The 23,843-nt window shown below is 39.3% G+C and overlaps 1 protein-coding gene across 2 annotated transcripts; it reads left to right on the forward strand.

Moving 5' to 3' along the window:
• The first annotated feature begins 258 nt into the window (after positions 1–258).
• Positions 259–19,602, forward strand: LOC132098505 (gastrula zinc finger protein XlCGF49.1-like). Of its 2 annotated transcripts, none has more exons than XM_059504597.1 (3): positions 259–384; positions 12,603–12,817; positions 19,006–19,602. In XM_059504597.1, exons 2-3 carry the CDS (start codon positions 12,652–12,654, stop codon positions 19,500–19,502), a joined length of 663 nt encoding a protein of 220 aa, XP_059360580.1. In that variant the 5' UTR covers positions 259–384; positions 12,603–12,651; the 3' UTR covers positions 19,503–19,602. The 2 variants fall into 2 exon arrangements, with proteins under 2 accessions (XP_059360580.1, XP_059360581.1); XM_059504598.1 differs by lacking the exon at positions 259–384 and adding an exon at positions 5,873–5,940 and having other exon boundaries at positions 12,601–12,817.
• Positions 19,603–23,843: the final 4,241 nt, after the last annotated feature.

Consider the following 23,843-nt stretch of genomic DNA (forward strand, 5'->3'; position numbering starts at 1 on the left):
TGCCATGAGTCTTAACTAAAATGACATCTTCCTCACTTTCTGAACACAGCCTTATATTTTTTTCTCTTTCCCTTTTAATGTTCAGGGCTTTTCCCTGTCAGTGTACTTCCTCATATGTTCAATCAAAAGCTGTCTATCATCTGCAGGCAGATAAGGCTTTATATTAGACATGGGGCTGGGCAATATGGCCAAATAAATCATTACAATAACATTTTACGAATCAGTCGATATTGATAATTACGCGTGGGAAACAGGACCTTTATTTTGGTATGCCGATGTGACGTCATAGGCTTGCGCCACGCTCCGGCTCTGTTATGATTTGGCTGAAGAAGGTGTTTTAACCACTTTGTGTTTAAATCCATGGAAAAGTGGATGTTTTTCAAGGTAAACGGAAATGCTTTATCCGATGTTAATTTTTGTAATTTCTCGTGAGTGAAAGAATAACATGAGAAACAGAAAAAGGCGTCTCGTTTCACTCCCTATTAAGTGAACCAGCTCGTCGTAAATATCTCGACCAAGAGTAAAACTGGCAAGATATTCACAGATGCGGCTCTTCCGGTTGAATACATCGCGAGAAAAACGTTTTTAATTCACGAATTAAGCCTCTTTTCATTCGTAGTGATGTAGTAAACGAGCTCAAAGAGTTTGCCTGAAAACAATACGTTGATCTCAATGCGCTGGCGTCTGAGAGACAAGTCCGAAGGGACCGTCTGCAAAGTGCAAGACGAGAAAAAGCTTAGGCTACTAATAAAATACTCATTAACTGCAGAGTTACAGACGGTCCCTTCGGACTTGTCTCTCAGACGCCAGCGCATTGAGATCAACGTATTTTGTACAGAGCGGAGGAACGCTTGTTTTCAGGCAAACTCTTTGAGCTCGTTTACTACATCACTACGAGTGAAAAGAGGCCTAATTCATGAATTAAAAACGTTTTGCTCGCGAGTTATTGATCCGGAAAAGTCGAATCTGTGAATATCTTGCCAATTTTACAACTCCAACCATGTATGTATTTAAAGAGTAACTAAACCCTAAACCAACTTTTTTTAGTTAATGATCTATAAGAATGGGGCTTTATTAGTGCTGTTCATTGATTCGAGTAACTTTTTTGACATTTCAGTATAAAGTGTTTTAATTCTATGATATATGGTGTAAAAACGTGTGAGTGCTGCCCTCTTCAGGTTGAACGGTAGCTACTGCAGTTGATTTTTCCTATTGGATGTTGCGGTGGCAGGTGACGTAAGCAGTTTCCAGCTCACCACGCCCCTTGGTACGAGCTACCACGCCCTTGGCAGTATAAAACCATCAAAATCACTGTAGTGAGTCAGCAGCTGGAATTGCGAGTATTGGTAACGACCAGGATAGACTAATATAGCATCTATTTAGCATAGCAATTATAGAGTTATTTATATCTTCAAGTTAGCGTAGATTTATCTGTATTTAGTACAGTGGTCAGGATGGTACGGAGGTGTGTTGCTGGTTGCGACAGCACTGCTGGACTGCATAGTTTACCAGCAGACTTTAAAATTAAGCACCAGTGGTTGCATGCATTTGGCCTGGAAGACCGTAAGTTCCCGCCTAGAGCTCGAGTGTGCAGACTGCATTTTACACGGGATTGCTTCTCCAACGCAATGGAAGTGGAAATGGGCTTCTCCACACAGCTCGCGCTGAAAAGCGACGCGGTGCGGGAGTTAAGACAGCAGTTTGATCCAGCGGCTCGAACTGATATGAACAGACACCTCGACATCCTCCACTTCAGGTGAAGGTGGGGGAGAAAAGTCCTCTACTTCAAATGATCGCTCTGTTGCAAAGCTACTTGCGTCATTACAGCCACTCTCCATTTTAGCGTCTCTGACAGCTGCTGTCAATCAATCCGTCACTGCGGGTCTCAGGATCACGCCGCTCTCGCTCAGCCCCGCCCTCGGTTCATCCCCTCTATCTCCGCTGTGATCTGCCCACTTTTCAGCATTTTTCAAATATTGTTAGTGGGTGGAGTCAGGCTCTGACCAGGGGTTTAGTTACCCTTTAAGTTACGTCTTTATTTGCTCCATTATGTAGCAAGTTAATAGAGTTGATACAGAGACAAAACCTAGGCAATGTGATAACTGTCAAACCAGGAGGATTATTCACTGAAACTACCTCAGACTATTCTGATAACACATTTAACGGTCTTCATTAATTGTCTTGTCATCTCTCTTGTGGTCCACGCGTTAGTTATAGTGAATAAATAGAAAAATTGTGAAGCACGTTGAAGCTGCTGCTTCTGATGTTTGTGTGTGACTGATTGTTGTGTAGTGTTCAGAACTTTAAAAGATTGCTATTATATAATATTAATTACTATTGACTATATTTAGTTGAAGTAAGATGTTAGAATTGGTGTGGTTAAGATGCTTTGTTAATGATTTAATCATTAACTCACTCTGACTCTCTTTCTAGGGATCTGATTGAGAGGGACCTAAGCCCTTTTCACATTTCTCTGATTTAATGTTGGGCTGCGAGAGGCTAATCGATTAATTGTCAATAAGAGATGCGATCGATTAAAGCTGTGGATGGTCAGTTAACTGATTTAATGTCTGGTTACTGTGGGGCTCGTGATCACTCAATTCAAGTTTATTTGTATAGCGCTTTTTACAATACAAATCGTTACAAAGCAACTTTAAAGAAAATTATGTTTCTACAATATTTAGTAGTAGCTTATAAGTGGTGACTGTCAGTTTGTGCACGTATGACAGGATTTTTAGAAAAATTAGACGTAGTCAGCCAGACGATGAACATTATTAATATTATTAATAATTAATAATAATTATTATATGATTCAGTCACACTTGTAGCAATATTTGTTAGTTCTGTTGTTGATTCAGGGTTAGCATCATCTGAGGTCCTCTGAGGGTCAGCATCATCTCTTCTCAGGTGTTCTGGATCCAGACTGGAGCTTGTGTAAATCCCGTGGCAAAACATAGAAACAAATAGAGACATCATTAGCATAGCTGCTGATCCAACAAAGTAAAATTAGTTTAACCCAAGCTAAAGAATAAGAATGCACATTTGATCAGATACAACTACACTCACAATTTAATATACATTATTCTAATGCTTGGCGAAAGAGATGTGTTTTTAATCTAGATTTAAACAGAGAGAGTGTGTCTGAACCCCGAACATTATCAGGAAGGCTATTCCAGAGTTTGGGAGCCAAATGTGAGAAAGCTCTACCTCCTTTAGTGGACTTTGCTATCCTAGGAACTATCAAAAGTCCAGCGTTTTGTGACCTTAGGGTGCGTGATGGGTTGTAGCGTGGTAGAAGGCTAGTTAGGTACGCAGGAGCTAAACCATTTAGGGCCTTATAGGTAAGTAATGATAATTTGTAACTTATACGGAACTTAATAGGTATCAAGTGCAGAGACTGTAAAATTGGGGTAATATGATCATATTTTCTTGACCTGGTAAGGACTCTAGCTGCTGCATTTTGGACTACCTGTAGCTTGTTTATTGAAGAAGCAGGACAACCACCTAGAAGTGCATTACAATAGTCCAGTCTAGAGGTCATGAATGCATGAACTAGCTTTTCTGCATCAGAAACAGATAACATGTTTCGTAGCTTGGCAATGTTTCTTAGATGGAAGAATGCAGTTTTTGTAACATTGGAAATATGATTTTCAAAAGACAAATTGCTGTCTAATATAACACCCAGATTTCTGACTGTAGAGGAAGTAACAGTACATCCGTCTAGTTGCAGTTTGTAATCTACAAGATTCTGTGTAGTGTTTTTTGGTCCAATAATTAATATCTCTGTCTTATCCGAATTTAATTGGAGAAAATTATTTGTCATCCAATCTTTTACATTTTTAACACACTCTGTTAGCTTAGATAATTTAGAGGTTTCATCTGGTCTCGTTGAGATATATAGCTGAGTATCATCAGCATAACAGTGGAAGCTAATCCCGTATTTTCTAATAATATTACCAAGGGGCAACATGTATATTGAAAATAGAAGGGGACCTAGGACGGATCCTTGTGGCACTCCATATTTTACTGGTGATAAATGAGATGACTCCCCATTTAAGTAAACAAAATGGTAGCGATCGGACAGGTAGGATCTAAACCATCTTAGAGCCTGCCCTTGAATACCTGTATAGTTTTGTAATCGATCTATGAGTATGTCATGATCTATGGTGTCGAACGCAGCACTAAGATCAAGTAAGACTAGAAATGAGATGCAGCCTTGATCTGACTGAAATTCTTCATACAGATAATTTTTTGCAGGAATGAGCTCAACTGAGCAGACACAACTTTTTCTAAAATTTTAGACATAAATGGAAGATTTGAAATAGGCCTATAATTTGCCAGTTCACAAGGATCTAGTTTTGGTTTCTTAATAAGAGGCTTGATAACCGCCAGCTTGAATGATTTTGGGACGTGACCTAAAGATAACAACGAGTTAATGATATTGAGAAGCGGTTCTTCGGCTACAGGTAACAACTCTTTCAGTAATTAAGTGGGTACAGGATCTAATAAACATGTTGTTGGTTTAGATACAGTGATAAGTTTATTTAGCTCTTCCTGTCCTATATTTGTAAAGCACTGCAGTTTATCTTTGGGTGCGATGGATGAAACTGAAGTGTTAGACGCTGTAGAATCTACATTCGCTATTGTATTTCTAATGTTATCTATTTTATCAGTGAAGAAATTCATAAAGTCATTACTATTTAACGTTGGTGGAATATTTGAATCAGGTGGCGTCTGGTAATTTGTTAATTTAGCCACTGTGCTAAATAAAAACCTTGGATTGTTTTGGTTATTTTCAATGAGTTTGTGGATATGCTCTGCCCTAGCAGTTTTTAGAGCCTGTCTATAGCTGGACATACTGTTTTTTATGTGTATTTTTGGGTACAAATAGCAGTTGAGATAGATCAGGCAGGTTATTTGCGAATCTTTCTTTGGTGACTGAAACAATAGTTCTGCCCAGATGGTAACACTGAGACATAAAGTTAATATCAGTGATATGCAGCATGCACGATACAAGGAAATGGTCTGTAATATCATCACATTGGGGTACAATATCTATAGCAGTAAGATCGATTCCATGCGATATAATTAAATCTAGTGTATGATTAAAACAATGAGTGGGCCCGGTGACATTATGCTTGACTCCAAAGGAGTTTATTAGGTCAGTAAACGCAAGTCCTAATGCATCATTTGTATTATCAACGTGAATATTAAAATCTCCCATGATTAGCACCTTATCAACTGTAACTAGAAGGTCTGAGAGGAAATCTGCAAATTCTTTTAGGAATTCTGTATACGGCCCTGGTGGTCTATACACAGTAGCCAGAGCAAGAGATACATTAGATTTGTTTTGCATGTCTGACAGTGTAACATTTAGCAGAAGTATTTCAAAAGAGTTAAACCTGTATCCTGTTTTCTGGGTAACATTGAGAATATCACTATATATTGTTGCAACACCTCCTCCACGACCAGTCTGACGGGGCTCATGCTTATAACAGTAGTTTGGTGGAGTAGACTCATTTAGACCAAAATAATCATTTGGTTTTAGCCAGGTTTCAGTCAAGCAGAGTACATCAAAACTATTTTCTGTGATCATTTCATTTACAATAACTGCTTTGGGTGTGAGTGATCTAATATTTATGAGCCCAAACTTTAAAAATTGTTTTTGTTCATTTACTTTACATGTTTCTGGTTTAATCACAATAAGATTTTTTCTAGATCCTACATTATATTTATATTTTGACCTCATTATTCGGGGAACAGACACAGTCTTAATAAATTTTACAGCGCAAGTACTTTTATCATTTAAGCGGGTGAAACAAAAGTCATCATAATAGTTATTTGAGAATTGTCTTACTAGTCACTCAACACGTGCGAGAGGCTAATCGATTTATTGTCAATAAGAGATGCGATCGATTAAAGCTGTGGATGGTCAGTTAACTGATTTAATGTTGGGTTACTGTGGGGCTCGTGATCACTTTAGTAATTAGAATTAAAACTTGGTTAACATGTTTGAATGCATGGATATTTTAACTGAACAATTTAACTGGGCTGGTGGTGGTGCTTTGTTGGACATTCAGTGTTTCTGAAAAAAAAAAAGAAGAAAATAATACTTATAAGATGATAATGATGAGAGTGAAGTGACATTCAGCCAAGTATGGTGACCCATACTCAGAATTTGTGCTCTGCATTTAACCCATCCGAAATGCACACACACAGAGCAGTGAACACACACACACACACTGTGAGCACACACCCGGAGCAGTGGGCAGCCATTTATGCTGCGGCGCCCGGGGAGCAGTTGGGGGTTCGATGCCTTGCTCAAGGGCACCTAAGTCGTGGTATTGAGGGTGGAGAGAGAACTGTACATGCACTCCCCCCACCCACAATTCCTGCCGGCCCGGGACTCGAACTCACAACCTTTCGATTGGGAGTCCGACTCTCTAACCATTAGGCCACGACTTCCCCTAGTAGTAGTAGTAGTAATAATAATAATAATAATAATAATAATAATAATAATAATAATAATAATAATAATAATAATAATAATAATAATAATAATAATAATAATAATAATACAAATTCTACTAATAAGCACATTATAAAATGTACTAAGGATTAGCGAGCTACCGAATTCATGAATATTAATCCGGTTGTGTCCGTTCGCTCGAACTGAAATCAAAACAGGGACGATAATAGGTGAGCACCAGCCAATGGGATTGTCGTTTGCGCATTAGCTCCACCCACTACTAGAAAACCCAACAGTTCTTAAAAGCTGAAAAAAAAATCATAGGAACTCCGCTATTTTGACAGGAAAATACAACAAAGTGTACAGTCGTGGCCAAAAGTTTTGAGAATTACATAAATATTAGTTTTCAAAAAGTTTGTTGCTAAACTGCTTTTAGATCTTTGTTTCAGTTGTTTTTGTGATGTACTGAAATATAATTACAAGCACTTTATACGTTTCAAAGGCTTTTATCGACAATTACATGACATTTATGCAAAGAGTCAGTATTTGCAGTGTTGGCCCTTCTTTTTCAGGACCTCTGCAATTCGACTGGGCATGCTCTCAATCAACTTCTGGGCCAAATCCTGACTGATAGCAACACATTCTTTCATAATCACTTCTTGGAGTTTGTCAGAATTAGTGGGTTTTTGTTTGTCCACCCGCCTCTTGAGGATTGACCACAAGTTCTCAATGGGATTAAGATCTGGGGAGTTTCCAGGCCATGGACCCAAAATTTCAACATTCTGGTACCCGAGCCACTTAGTAATCACTTTTGCCGTATGGCACGGTGCTCCATCGTGCTGGAAAATGCATTGTTCTTCACCAAACTGGTTGGATTGCTGGAAGAGGTTGCTGAGGTATTCAAGGGCAGGCTCTAAGATGGTTTAGATCCTACCTGTCTGATCGCTACTATTTTGTTTACTTAAATGGGTAGTCATCTTATTTATCACCAATAAAATATGGAGTTCAACAAGGATCTATCCTAGGTCAGATCTGTCCCCCTTACCTTCCCTGCTTTGCTCCTCTCGTCTCATCTATTGTCTTATACTTTGAGAGACTCTCTCCGCACTGCTCTTCAAAATAAAAAAATCTAAAAAATCATGGATTTGATCAACTGGTCTCTCAATGCAATTGACACCATCTTCTTGACGAGAAGCTTGTGTGTCTGGCGGCTCCTTCCATGGAGAACATTGAAGATATCTACCTGTTCGGAACCACAATAACAGGTCTTCTGCTGATGGGATTAGGCATTGCCCTGGTTTATAGAGGATTCAGAAAATGGTAACAGCTGTCCAAAGCCTCACAAGGCTGCCCGTCATGATTGAAGCAGTGGGCAGAGCAGTCAGCACTGAGACTGAGACTATTTACTGCAATATGGATAACATCACGGAGAAGCTCACAGCTTTGCAAAGGCAAATGGATCGATTCAGAGACCAGAATGGACTAAGAGAGTAGTCGTGTTAATTGGAATGCAGCTACTTGGCCCAAGACCAAACAATCCCAATCTTATCTTCTTTCATTTGGAGGGTGTTTTGGTACCATTCTTTATTCATGGCTGTGTTTTTGGGCAGAATTGTCAGTGAGCCCACTCCCTTGGATGAGAAGCAACCCCACACATGAATGGTGTCAGGATGCTTTACTGTTGGCATGACACAGGACTGATGGTAGCGCTCACCTTTTCTTCTCCGGACAAGCCTTTTTCCAGATGCCCCAAACAATCGGAAAGGGGCTTCATCGGAGAATATGACTTTGCCCCAGTCCTCAGCAGTCCATTCACTATACTTTCTGCAGAAGATCAATCTGTCCCTGATGTTTTTTTTGGAGAGAAGTGGCTTCTTTGCTGCCCTTCTTGACACCAGGCCATCTTCCAAAAGTCTTGGCCTCACTGTGTGTGCAGATGCGCTCACACCTGCCTCCTGCCATTCCTGAGCAAGCTCTGCACTGGTGGCACTCCGATCCCGCAGCTGAATCGTCTTTAGGAGACCATCCTGGCGCTTGCTGGACTTTCTTGGAGGCCCTGAAGCCTTCTTTACAAGAATTGAACCTCTTTCCTTGAAGTTCTTGATGATCCTATAAATTGTTGATTTAGGTGCAATCTTAGTAGCCAAAATATCCTTGCCTGTGAAGCCATTTTTATGCAACGCAATGATGGCTGCACGCGTTTCTTTGCAGGTCACCATGGTTAACAATGGAAGAACAATGATTTCAAGCATCACCCTCCTTTTAACATGTCAAGTCTGCCATTCTAACCCAATCAGCCTGACATAATGATCTCCAGCCTTGTGCTCGCCAATATTCTCACCTGAGTTAACAAGACGATTACTGAAATGATCTCAGCAGGTCCTTTAATGACAGCTATGAAATGCAGTGGAAATATTTTTGGGGGATTAAGTTAATTTTCATGGGAAACAAGGACTATGCAATTCATCTGATCACTCTTCATAACATTCTGGAGTATATGCAAATTGCTATTATAAAAACTTAAGCAGCAACTTTTCCAATTTCCAATATTTATGTAATGCTCAACTTTTGGCCACGACTGTATTGTTTACATGGCGAACAATCTCAGCAGAAAGTGAGGAACTACCTGATCTCTGGTTCATTACAGTTTGCATATATTTTTTCAACACAAACATTGATCTGCCTTCAAAACACCTGCTAAAAGAGTCGCGTGATAATGTGCGTCATGACTATGACACACCGTTTATGGCATTAGTCAAGATGGCGTCTCGAGTTCAAGACATGTTTGTATCGCATCTGTGTACATAGTGTGTCTATTGTTTTAAACGTGCACGTCGTTTTTATAATCTTGTTTTTATAAAAACAACTCTCGCACGCACTCCAGTGGGCTTCATTATTTGCTCATCCTGGGACTATCTTTCTATTACATTGTTGATACCCACGATTGCACGGTGATACAGGATCACTCCTCAATTTATTGGATTATCATAGCCAACCATCGGGCCAGTAACAGTCATCAACTACTGACTAGTAGCTGACTAGCCGCAACTGCATACATTACAGCACCTCGTAGCAGGTCAACGGAGTTCGGTCTACCTCGACCTGGTCGGCTGGCTGGCAGGCGTCCTCAATCTCCAGCGTTGTCCTCTCGGAGCTCTGCAGGTCCATCGCGAGTGTCTTGCCGACAGGACTACACAACGACGCTTCAGTGTGCCTTTCCGACGTGAAGTTCACCTTTGAAACGGATCCTTTGACCAGCTGACGGGACTAGCTGCCTGGATTAGCGGGTCCACACCGTCTATGGTCCACACTAGCTACATTTTCCCTAACGTTACTGTTTTGATTGTTAACACTATTTACATTTTCCTCTGATTTTGTGATTCGAACCTGGAAAACCAGTTCTCCAACATACCGTAAGAACTCAGCATCTTTGTTGTTATTTGTGCGCGCGCTCATAATTTTTACGCGCAGCGCAATTTTTTATTTTTTTTGCTTGCATTTTATGTCAATATGTTTTGCCTTTTGTTGCTTGAGTTAGTTTTTATTGTCCAATTTCAGTATAGACCAGACAGCCGTGATAGCACAGACATCCACTTTACTCCTCTCACTAATTTTGCCGAGATCTTTACTAGTTCAACTGGTTTATACAACTCCCCTAGAGATGGAATCTGTTTCTTTGTCACTCTACACATAGGTTTACCCCCCCCGATATACTTACTGTACTATAACTTTGTCTGCCTATAGGGCAATGAATATATTCCATTCTGCCCAAAAGTCTTCTTTACATATTTACCCTGCCCAATGCTCTAAACGCCCTATTCTGAATGCCTTTTGCAGAATTCTTACACTGCTCTTACTTTGCTCAGGTGACATTGAATTAAATCCTGGACCTGTAGCAAATAATGTCACTCCAACCCCTCAGGGGCTCTCTTATGTAGACTTCTGTAATAGCAATAATTTGAGGTTCATGCACATTAACATCAGAAGCCTACTTCCTAAAATGGATTTATTTGTTGCCTTACGCACTCAACTAATCCTGATATTTTAGCAGTGTCTGAGTCCTGGCTCAGGAAATCCATTAAAAATTCAGAAGTTTCAATCCCGGATTACAATGTTTACCGTCAAGACAGAACTACAAAAGGAGGTGGAGTCATTCTTTACTGTAGACAGGCTCTACAATGCTCTGTCATTTTATCTAGGTCTCTGCCAAAACAGTTTGAGCTCTTAATTTTGCAAATCCATCTTTCTAGAAACAAGTCTCTGACTGTAGCCACCTGTTACAGACCCCCCTCTGCACCCAGTTGTGCCCTAGACAACCTATGTGAACTGCTTGCTCCATATTTATCTTCTGAGTTTTTACTTCTGGGTGATTTAAATTGGGACATGCTTAATGCTTCATCCAGTTTACTTTCCAAACTTGATGCCCTCAATCTCACGCAAATCATTAACGAACCCACTAGATATAACCGAAAATCTGCAAATAAGGGCACTCTCATAGACATTGCCTTAACTAATATGCCCACTAAATACGTCTCTGGTGTCTTTAGCCAAGACATCAGCGATCACTGCATAATTGCATGTGTCCGTAATGGGTCTGCAACCAAAAGGCCTCCTCTTATCATAAACAAACGCTCTCTAAAACATTTTTGCGAACAGGCCTTTTTATATGATTTAGCCCAGGTACCCTGGAAGGATATCGATCTTATCCCTACAGTTGAGGATGCTTGGTCATTCTTTAAAAGTGCCTTTCTAGCTGTTCTAAATAAGCATGCCCCGTACAAAAGGCTCAGAACTAAAAGTAAATACAGCCCATGGTACACTCCTGAACTCACCGCCCTTAACCAATATAAGAATATTCTGTGGCGTACGGCATTAGCATCGAACAACCCCAGAGACCAGCAACTCTTTAGGGAAGTCAGAAATCGATACACACAGGCGGTCAGGAATGCTAAGGTTGGCTTCTTTAAACAGAAATTTGCCACCTGCAACACTAATTCTAGAAAGTTCTGGGATACAGTAAAAACTATGGAGAATAAGAACACCTCCGTACTTTAGTCATTAATATATGTGTTTGTACATTTTAATACACCATGGCAGTCTTTGTCTGTTTGATCTGATGTTTGATCTGTTTTGTCTTGTAATTTAATGTGTAACTTTTGTACCTCGACGCTTTTATCTTGGCCAGGTCGCCATTGTAAATGAGAAAGTGTTCTCAATGTGCTTACCTGGGTAAATAAAGGTTAAATAAAAAATAAAATAAAGTTTTGGCTTTTGTTCACACAGAGATCGTTCTGGGACTGAACCCGGCAATATTACTAGTAGTCCTGGGTGGTAAACCGGTTCATACTGAAAACCGGTGTATATTTTCGTTACAATGTTAATTTTGAATATACCGCCATACCGGTGTATTTAATTACTCAGCGTTCGGAACGAATGTTATGCTGCGAGACACTGTTTCAGATGGACCCTTTACAATGTTGAACTTCTGAGCAGCGACTACTAGCAGTGCTCTGGTATTACGTTATAACGCATGTTTCACACATTTGTATTAACGGATTCCAGCTGCATGAGGCTGCGGTCAGGGTGTTCAAGGAGCGGTGGGTCTGCAGCAGTGCATTGATTGTTAACGTGCTGAGTCTATTTTTGCTGTGCTGCAGGCGCTGAATTAAAGTGAAAGCGCATTGTTCGTGGGAAAAATGAACATGGATTGACATGGAAACGCAGTCACATGGGTTTTTGGCTAGGTTTAAAACGAGAAAAAGAGCACTTTTAGATAAACAAGGAAAACAATATATATGTTCACTTTTATGGAAGCACAAAAACAAAGTTCATTAAGACCCGTGGGATTGCTTGTGATAAAGATTTAAATGCAAAATGCACGAGACTGTTTCTGTCTGTGGTGTTTTAATTTTAATTATTTTAACAACAAAAAGTAGGCTAATTATTGTGTTTAAATGTTTTGCTGCTTGCTTGAGCAGCTTATTATACAATGACGTGTTTGCATTCACACAGAGGGTGATCTGGCAATATTCCAGCAATTTTCCCAGACCAATGTGCAGTGTGAAAGGGGCTCTAGAGATTTAGTTTGGGTTTATTTTTCTTTCTGTTAATTATTCTCATCTTAAACACACAGGAAAAACATCTGCTGAAGTGACTGAGATCAACGTGACACTATTATTAAGATGGAGTTTATTAAAGAGGAGAGTGAAGACATGAAGATTGAAGAAACATTCAACCATGAAGAGACTGAGACACACACTGTTATAAAGATGGAGTTTATTAAAGAGGAGAGAGAAAACATGAAGTTTGAAGAAACATTCAAACATGAAGAGACTGAGGAACAAACAGGTTGGTTTTCATTCTCAAAACTGAATTACAGTCTTTTTGAAAACATCTGTTCATGCAATTGCTGATTTAGTGAAGTTTGAGATTTTCATTATACAAACCTGATTCCAAAAAAATTTGAGCCACTGTACAAATTGTAAATAAAAAAGGAATAGAATAATTTATAAATCTCATAAACATATTTTATTCACAATATAATATAAATAACATATCAAATGTTGAAAGTGAGACATTTTGAAATGTCATGCCAAATATTGGCTCATTTTATATTTCATGAGACCTGCACTTTCCAAAAAAGTTGGGACAGGTACATGTACACCTAAGGAACAGCTGGACAACCATTTTGCAACTCAACTGGCAACATGATTGGGTATAAAAAGAGCCTCTCAGAGTGGCAGAGTCTCTCAGAAGTCAAGAAGGGCAGAGGATCACCAATTCCCCCAATGTTGCGGCGAAAAAAAGTGGAGCAATATCAGAAAGGAGTTTCTCAGAGAAAAATTTCAAAGAGTTTGAAGTTATCATCATCTACAGTGCATAATATCATCTAAAGATTCAGAGAATCTGGAACAATCTCTGTGTGTAAGGGTCAAGGTCAGAAAACCAGACTGGATGCCCGTGATCTTCGGCTCTTAGACAGCACTGCATCACATACAGGAATGATACTGTAATGGAAATCACAACATGGGCTCAGGAATACTTCCAGAAAACATCGTCGGTGAACACAATCCACCGTGCCATACGCCGTTGCCAGCTAAAACTCTATAGTTCAAAAAAGAAGCCATATCTAAACATGATCCAGAAGCGCAGGCGTTTTCTCTGGGCCAAGGCTCATTTAAAATGGACTGTGGGAAAGTGGAAAACTGTTCTGTGGTCAGATGAATCAAAATTTTAAGTTCTTTTTGGAAAACTGGGACGACGTGTCATCCGGACTAAAGAGGACAAGGACAACCCAAGTTGTTATCAGCGCTCAGTTCAGAAGCCTGCATCTCTGATGGTATGGGGTTGCATGAGTGCGTGTGGCATGGGCAGCTTACACATCTGGAAAGGCACCATCAGTGTTTGGAATAACGGCGTTTAAAAGAATGGCGTTAGGTAACGACGTTATTTTTTCAGTAACGGGGTAATCTAACTAATTACTTTCCCCGTCGTTACTACGCCGTTAACGTTACTGAATGTTAAATGCGGTGCGTTACTATGCATTGATTTAATATGCAGTCCGAACGCACCCCTGGCTCACACAGCGAGTGAGCAGGTGGGTTAATAACGAGATAAGCGATTATGATTGGCTAAGGCAGAGTCATGTGTTTCATGGTAGCCAATCAGAGCCAGTGTTTTTACACACACGCGCCAGCGGCGCCAAACACACACAGTCACACACACGCAACAGCTACACAGAGATTCGCAGCAGCAGGAGAAATGGCGAGTCAGGAGCAATCCGATGAAAAGTTGGCATTTTCAAGGTGGAGATATAAGCACTACTTTAAATTCATTGTAGTCAAAGGCAAGAACGTGCATGTAATGTGTGACACACGCATCTACAAAGCTAGTGGCCAAAAACACTTTTGCTGCATAGAAGAAGGATCCGGGTACTGAAATGGCCAGCCTGCAGTCCAGATCTTTCACCCATAGAAAACATTTGGCGCATCATAAAGAGGAAGATGTGACAAAGAAGACCTAAGACAGTTGAGCAACTAGAAGCCTGTATTAGACAAGAATGGGACAAACTTCCTATTCCTAAACTTAGGCAACTTGTCTCCTCAGTCCCCAGACGTTTGCAGACTGTTATAAAAAGAAGAGGGGATGCCACACAGTGGTAAACATGGCCTTGTCCCAACTTTTTTTTGATGTGTTGATGCCATGAAATGTAAAATCAACTTAACTTATTTTTCACTTAAAATTATAAATTTTCTCATTTTAAACATTTGATATGTCATCTATGTTGTATTCTGAATAAAATATTAAAATTTGAAACTTCCACATCATTGCATTCTTTTTATTCACAATTTGTACAGTGTCCCAACTTTTTTGGAATCGGGTTTGTATAATAACTAAGAAAATATATTGGTTTCAGTGTATACCATTATTATGAAAAAAATAATAATTTACTATATAAAAATTACATTAAAAACGTAACAATTTGTCTAACTCTTGCATACTTTTTAAAAACATTTTCCTCGCTCCTTTGTCGTCCTACTCTCCCTCCTGCTTCATCTCTAATAGCTAACAACTTCACCACATTTTTCATTAATAAAATTAAAAACACCATTGCAAAATTTTCCACACCACAATCCGTCAAGCACATCTCACCAGAAAACATACTCTTTTACATCCTTCTCTTCACTCTCTGAGGCAAAGTCTCCAAACTCATCCTTTCTAATCACCCTACTACTTGCCCGCTTGATCCTATTCCATCTCATCTCCTTCAAGCCATTTCTCCTGCAGTTATACCTGCACTCACTCACATCATCAACACATCCCTCCACACTGGTGTTTTTTCCTTATCATTTAGACAGGATCGTATAACTCCACTACTTAAGAAACCCACCCTAAAATAATGTCTTTTAGAGAATTACAGACCAGTTTCCCTTCTTCTTTTCATTGCAAAAACACTTGAACGAGCTGTGTTCAACCAAGTCTCTACATTTCTCACACACAACAACCTCCTGGCTTCAGAAGTGGACATTCAACTGAGACGGCCTTGCTCCCATTTGTTGAAGCCCTAAGACTGGCAAGAGCGGAATCCAAATCTTCAGTACTTATCCTGCTTGATCTGTCCGCTGCTTTTGACACGGTTAACCACCAGATCCTCCTATCAACCCTACTGGCAAAAGGCATCTCAGGAACCACACTTCAATGGTTTGAGTCTTACCTGTCAGATAGGTCCTTCAAAGTATCTTGGAGAGGTGAGGTGTCCAAGTCACAACATCTATCTACTGGGGTGCCTCAGGGCTCAGTTCTTGGACCACTTCTCTTCTCTGTCTACATGGCATCATTAGGTTCTGTCATTCAGAAACATGGCTTTTCATACCACTGCTATGCTGATGACACTCAACTCTTCCTCTCATTCCATCCTGATGATCCGACGGTAGATATTCGCATCTCAGCTTGTCTAACAGACATTTCTTCCTGGATGATGGACCATCACCTTCAACTCAACCTTGCCAAGACAGAACTGCTTGTGATTCCAGCAAACCCATCGTTCCATCACAATTTCACCATCAAGTTAGGCACATCAACCATAACTCCTTCAAAAACAGCTAGAAGCCTTGGAGTTATGATTGATGATCAGCTGACTTTCTCAGACCACATTGCTAAAACTATCCGATCCTGCAGATTTGCTTTATTCAACATCAAGAAGATCAAGCCCTTTCTTTCGAAACATGCTGCACAACTCCTTGTTCAAGCTCTTGTTCTGTCCAAGCTGGACTATTGCAATGCCCTCTTGGCAGGTCTTCCAGACAGTTCTGTCAAACCTTTACAATTAATAACAAGTCTCAGTTAGCATAAATGCAGTACACTTAGCAAGGGCTTTTAAACAAGAAAACAAAAAAAAGAAAACAGATATATTAGAAAAAGAATAGAGCAAGCTAGTGTTAGAGGTCTTTTTTATAATTGTACGCCAGTTCTGTAAAACCTTTACAATTAATCTAGATCGCAGCAGCAAGGTTAATTTTTAATGAGCCTAAAAGAATACACGTCACACCTCTGTTTATCAATTTGCACTGGCTTCCAATAGCTGCTCGCATAAAATTCAAGGCATTGACGTTTGCCTACAAAACTACCACTGGCTCTGCACCCATTTACCTAAATTTGTTACTTCAGGCTTATGTGCCTCTAGAAGCTTGCGTTCTGCAAGTGAACGTCGCTTGATTGTTCATCCCAAAGAAGCACAAAGTCACTTTTACAGACTTTTAAATTAAATGTTCCCTCCTGGTGGAATGACCTCCCCAACTCAATCCGAGCAGCTGAGTCCTTAACCATCTTCAAGAATCGGCTTAAAACACATCTCTTCCATCTTTATTTGACCCTCTAACTTTAACACTCACTATTCTAATTCTATTCTTTAAAAAAATAAATCTACCTTTCTAATATTTTTTAATATTTTATTTTATTTTCATTTATTGTACAATTATAAAAAAGACCTCTAACACTAACTTGCTCAATTTTTTTTTCTATTATATCGGTTTTCTTTTTATTTATTAAATTATTTAAAAGCCCTTGCTACGTGTACTGTGTTTATGCTAACTGAGACTTGTTATATATCTTTACTTATGTATCATTGCTCTCTTGTTGTTTTTGATTGCTTCCACTGTCCTCATTTGTTAGTTGCTTTGGACAAAAGTGCCTGCTAAATGACTAATTGTAAATGTACTATATTACAGGATACAATTAACAACAGATATTTAAACATGAATTAGTAACAAGCTAAGTAAATAAGGTCCACTAGAGATGTTTGAGGACACCGAATGATTACAGGTTTAGTCCACCCAAATAGCAAAATTATGTCGTTAATAACTCTCCCTCATGTCGTTTCAAACCCGTGAGACCTCCGTTCATCTTCTGAACACAGTTTAAGATATTTTAGATTTAGTCTGAGAGCTCTCAGTCCCTCCATTGAAGCTGTGTGTACGGTCTACTGTCCATGTCCAGAAAGATAAGAAAAACATCATCAAAGTAGTCCATGTGACATCAGAGGGTCAGTTGGAATATTTAGAAGCATCGAAAAAACATTTTGGTCCAAAAATAGCAAAAACTACGACTTTATTCAGCATTGTCTTCTCTTCCGTGTCTGTTGTGAGAGAGTTCAAAACAAAGCAGTTTGTGATATCCGGTTCGTGAACGAATCATTCGATGTAACCGGATCTTTTTGAACCAGTTCACCAAATCGAACTGAATCGTTTTAAACGGTTCACGTCTCTAATACGCATTAATCCACAAATGACTTAAGCTGTTAACTTTTGTTAACATGTGGCTGACACTCCCTCTGAGTTCAAACAAATCAATATCCCGGAGTAATTCATTTACTCAAACAGTACACTGCCTGAACTGCTGTGAAGAGAGAACTGAAGATGAACACCGAGCCGAGCCAGATAACGAACAATAGACTGACTCGTTCACGAGTCAAGAACCGTTTCTGTCAGACGCGTCCGATTCGAGAACCGAGGAGCTGATGATACTGCGCATGTGTGATTCAGTGTGAAGCAGACCGACACACAGAGTGTCTGAACCGAACTGATTCTTTTGGTGATTGATTCTGAACTGATTCTGTGCTAGTGTTATGAGCGCGGGTAAACCGAAGGCTTGAATCAAGGGCAATCATCGCCAATGACGCCATTACGTTGAGCGCAAAAGAACCTGTGAACAGTTTTCTTCAACCGGTTTATTGAATCGAACTGTCCGAAAGAACTACTGGTGATCCGAAAACCGATGCAACTGGTTCTTGACTCGTGAACGAGTCAGTCTATTGTTCGTTATCTGGCTCGGCTCGGTGTTCATCTTCAGTTCTCTCTTCACAGCAGTTCAGTCAGTGTACTGTTTGAGTAAATGAATTACTCCGGGATATTGGTTTGTTTGAAAAAGTTAACAGCTTAAGTCATTTGTGGATTAATGCGTATTAGAGATGCGAACCGTTTAAAACGATTCAGTTCGATTCGGTGAACTGGTTCACAAAGATCCGGTTACATCGAATGATTCGTTCACGAACCGGATATCACAAACTGCTTTGTTTTGAACTCTCTCACAACAGACACTGAAGAGAAGACAATGCTGAATAAAGTCGTAGTTTTTTCTATTTTTGGACCAAAATGTATTTTCGATGCTTCTAAATATTCTAACTGACCCTCTGATGTCACATGGACTACTTTGATGATGTTTTTCTTACCTTTCTGGACATGGACAGTAGACCGTACACACAGCTTCAATGGAGGGACTGAGAGCTCTCGGACCAAATCTAAAATATCTTAAACTGTGTTCAGAAGATAAACAGAGGTCTTACGGGTTTGAAACAACATCAGGGTAAGTTATTAATGACATAAATTTGCTATTTGGGTGAACTAACCCTTTAAGTACTGTTCAACTGACAAAAAAAAAAAACTTTCCTGTGGAGGAGGCCTTTATTTATCTGAGCCTGTTATCTCTGCTTACTGTTATATTGATGGTTTTAAACATATATTTGTCATTTTCTGCTTTAGACATGATGTCGCTGAAAGAGGAGAGTCATAATCTGAATCAAACAGATTTCCTAACCAGAGAAAAATCTTTCTTTGATAAAAGAGCTCAGAAGACTGGAGCTAGAAAATGTTTCACCTGCCAACAGTGTGGAAGGAGTTTCTCTCAGAAAGCAAATCTGAAGGCTCACATGAATATTCACACTGGAGAGAAGCCGTTCACATGTGATCAGTGTGGAAAGAGCTTCACACATCAAGGAACCCTTTATACCCACAAGAGCCTTCACACCGGAGGAAAGACGTACACCTGCAAACTGTGTGGAAAAACACTGACTCGAAAGGGAAATCTTCAGACACACATGAAAACTCACACCGGAGAGAAGCCGTTCACTTGTGATCAGTGCGAAAAGAGTTTCACTCGTAAAGAAAGCCTTAATAATCACATGCGGATTCACTCGAGAGAGAGAGAGAGAGAGCTGCTGTGTATGTCATCAGTGTGGAAAGAGTTTCACCGACAGTAATCCCCTTAAGAAGCACATATTGACTCACACTGGAGAGAAACCGTCATGTGCCGGCACTGTGGAATGAGCTGCGCAAACAACACTAACCTTGAGGAGCACCGGCGAGAAGCCATGAGCTTCTCACGGAAAGAGAGTTCACACTGGAGAGAGGCCGTACACGTGCAAACAGTGTGGGAAGAGCTTCACCAATGAAGGATCCCGTTACAGCCACATGAGGACTCACACGGGAGGGAAGCTCTTCACGTATCTTTAGTCTGAGAAGATAAGTTCTTCAAGTCAAACCAGTGTGAACAGGGATGTGCAGAGAGTCATATAAATAAAATAAGATATAATCATCTTGTATTTTATATGTATTTTATGAGAAAGCATCAAGCTTGCGGTCTCAGAATGACAATCTGTTGGTCAAGTAAGCAAGATGCAACCCATAGCAATGCATTATGGCAACATCTCTGATAGTCTGACGGCAGATTAAAATAACTTATGAGTGAAGTAGAAGTATGTTTGTAGATCTGATTCATGCACGCACATTTGAGCTGCTTCGTCAGCCCTGATACTGATCCTTGCCAAGAACCTGAAGTTAAATGTCATAAAGAGTTGGAGAAAGTATCCAAAAATGGTGGAGACGGTTGAAAAGGCAGACATGTTTTGGATTGGCTGGAGACTGTAATGGTAACTGATTTGAGAAAGAGAGAATTTGAGATAAGTTCTTGTCCAGGATCTCATTACCAGGTTATGTGAGGAGCTCACACATTGAATCTTACAGCTACATGGATGCTTATCAATTTTTTTTATCCAACTAATCAAGTGCTTCAGGTATTTTTATGAAACAATATTGATTCTTGATTCTAGCCTGTTTTCAGCTAATGCAGGGAACATTGATTTTACTAATTTGTTTGTTTTACTACACTGTGCACACGATATAACTGATTGCCAGGATTTAGTTGAATAAAAGCAACACACAATGTACTTAAAAGGAGGAAACGAGTTGTGCACAAGATTTAGTAAAATGAGGGAATGAATTGGCCACAAAAGGCCGGGGACCCCATGCACCACGGGGGTGTCCCGTACGCCACTGCCTCCCATCCAATAAATCACAGTAACCTTTGTGTTTTGTGACTTTTGATATGAAACAAAGTCTCCGTTTCAAATTCTGCCCATTTTAGTACAGAATTCAAACAATAAATGCTGTTTTAATGTGGAGTGACGGATTGCTGTGAACTAATCTCCTCCGCTTTAATAGTGGTGAAATAAACATTTTAACCTTCAATAGGACTTTAATAGTGCAAACTGACTCTCATTTAGAGAGCACTAGCACACTGGTCTTCTCAGAGTCTAAAGTTTTAACTTAGGTGATTAATATTGACTGAAAATGTCCTGTTTGTGTTAATGCAGTAATATGATGAGCACCTAACTGTATAATGAAAGAGGCAGTTGAAAAGATATACAAAGAGGTCATTTGTAGTTACAGTGATGTTGCTCCACTTGTAAAATGTCTGGACTTGAAACGTCTCAGGACTTTTATTTTGGTCTGCCGGTGTGACGTCATCAGGCTGCGCCGCACTCCTGCACTTGTGATTCAGCTGAAGAAAGGTTTGTGTTTGTAAGTATTTCAAGTGCTTAAATCGATTGGTAAATGTACAGTTGATTTCTAACATTAACGAACATTATGTTGTGCTTGTGGAGCGCATCGCCGTTCCCATCAGTTCAGTATAAACAATCATTTGGTCAGTAGCAAGCAGGAATATTTTCCCTAGTTTTCATGAACATTAGAATCGGATTGGCAGCTGCTGACGTCATCGTTGACTCCTGACAACTGATGTCATGTCATCGATGTGTCTGTGCAGTAACTAATGATTAGAAAAAATATGACACATAACATAACAAATATTCACTTCTTACAAATCATATTGGGACAACTGGTTTGTTAAACAAAGCCAGGTCTTTTTTAGTAAATCCAATAAGGTGCAGGAAATATTTATTTATAATTTGTACAGATCATTCAACAAGAAATACATTATGCATGCTCAAATAAATAAACATAAATATGGTAATTTTAACAACTGTAAATTAAATGAATTAATTTGTGTGGTACTCAAACACTTCAATAAATGCATTATATTAAAACTAATTTAGTAGTAAATATAGTAATTTACAATCAGTGGCATTACTGCATCAGAAAATAAAGTTAAAATACATTAAATACATCAGAAAACCTAGTGGATGTGAGTCGGTCTCTGGTGTTAAATCTGTCAGTCAGCATCATCAGAAGTCTGAAGCCACATCTCCACATCCACTGAAGTAGAAGTACACTACTGTATACTGTACTTTACACTACTGTACTGTAATGATTCGATCTTGAATATCTGGATTTAAACCAGATACCTCGGCAGGATCAAAGACTGGGAGGGCTTCGAATAGTTCTCTCTAGTGTTGGGACGCCGATCCTCAGCCACACTCAAACAGCTGAAGATGATGGCGGTTTCTTCCAGTTTGGTTAGGGTGGCAAGAATATCAGAGCTGTGCTCCACGATGAAGGTGGCCTGGACTCTCTTCTACCAGAACGCCAAGGTCCCGCACTGCTCTAGAGGTCGATGGCAGGGTTGGGATGAAGCCATGCAAGACATCGGTATTTTCTGCTTTTATCCAGGATCAGCAAACACTGCCCTGCTGCATCATGAAGGGCCTCAATTCAAGACGACGACAGAAAACATGGTTTACAACATTAATGTGTTCTGTTGCTGGTTTACAACATCGTCCCAGGGTGTTTTGAACAGGATTTTGGTAAATCCCTCAAATAAGGTCCTAGGTTCACACAAGCTCAAGATACTTCCACGTTTTATTCTACAACATAAAACACACCAGTTACACCCCACTCGTGATGCTTTTTTTAACTGTCGTGTCACGGTTGCTAAAAAAAAGAATAAATGGGACTACAGACGCTGTTGGAGACATATAACGTCATCACACCAAACAGTTTATCAATGTAGTCATCATTTGATCATTTTCCTACTGAAGATATACAATTATTCCATGTTAGGCTTAGTCACGGTGAAAGTGAAACTTTAATGATGCATAAAGTCATGTTAAATGTAAATGTTTACAGCCACGTGAAGCTGTTACGGAGCACATAAATTGAGGATTTTCTAGAAGCAAAAGTAAAATAACATTTTGTGTAACTTGTGGTACTTTATTCACTAAAGTAAGTCTAATCTTACCATATCCCAAAACTCGCTCACTCTGCTGTTATTTAATAGATTAAATGCACTAGAATTGTATTGAATTGTACATGGAGGCATGTTTTTTAACCTGTTAACTGTCACCCTCTGTGGGACGCCTACATTTACTTCACTATATTACAATTAAATCTAATCTAATCTTGACAAACTATATATCGCTGGAAAGGTCTAAGACTCCCAAATATTTCTTTTACCACCGTTTTTTGTTAAACATTATGTAGGAAAAGTAATAGATCATTTTATGACAAGAGTGTACCCTCAAAAATCTACATCATAACAGGAGTTTTGACCTTTGTTAAAAAAAAGACTTCCTTGTTGCCTTTTTCTCTATCACATTTTAGAAATCATCAGAAATGATATATCAACTGAAAACTTAAAATCTCAAAATCCATCCTTTAAAACCCATTTTAAAATCAGACATTGCATTACCATGAAAATTGGTACGTACATCAATATCATGTTACAAAATGTTTTCATTCATGAATTATACAAATTTAAGTTTGGATTGTGCACTAACAAAGTTAATGTTCGAAAATGTGTGTGACAGCTAAGGGGTTAAAATTCATATTATTCAAAGATGTACAGAAATACAGTTGCAATCAAAATTACTCAACCCCTCAGAGACTGCAGTACTTTACAAATACAAGCTTTTCTGAAGATCCAGGATAAAATAAAAATTGCATCTATAACAGTTCACTGGCATAATAAAAGTGATATTGTCAATATATAATGTAATATTTTTGAGTTATAAGATTTTTTTACTAATACTGCTGTGTCATAATTATTCAACCTATTATTCAACATTGCTGTTTTGAAATCACTTATTTGCATGGTGAGTAATAAAACCAAAAGCTCATAAGCAGAAGAACACCATCTCCATCGTCAAATTTGGAGGTGGATCAGTCCTGTTATGGGGTTTCTTTACTGTAGCAGGAAGTGGAAGGCATGACTGTATTGAAGTATCAGGCCATTTTGACAAGAATTGTGATGCCTTTGGTGCAAAGACTGACGCTGATGATCAATGGACTTTCCTGCAGGACAGTCGTCCCAAAGTGACTACCGTATTTTCCGGACTATAAGTCGCACTTTTTTTCATAGTTTGGCT

This window comes from Carassius carassius, chromosome 22, assembly GCF_963082965.1.
Source record: "Carassius carassius chromosome 22, fCarCar2.1, whole genome shotgun sequence".
NCBI classification, from domain to species: domain Eukaryota; kingdom Metazoa; phylum Chordata; class Actinopteri; order Cypriniformes; family Cyprinidae; genus Carassius; species Carassius carassius.

Excerpts from the sequence above, each read along its gene's own strand:
- LOC132098505 (XM_059504597.1), top strand. The coding sequence starts at position 12,652 with ATGGAGTTTATTAAAGAGGAGAGTGAAGACATGAAGATTGAAGAAACA. Across the intron at positions 12,818-19,005 it reads AGAGACTGAGGAACAAACAG|ACATGATGTCGCTGAAAGAG; the intron begins GTTGGTTTTCAT and ends TTTCTGCTTTAG.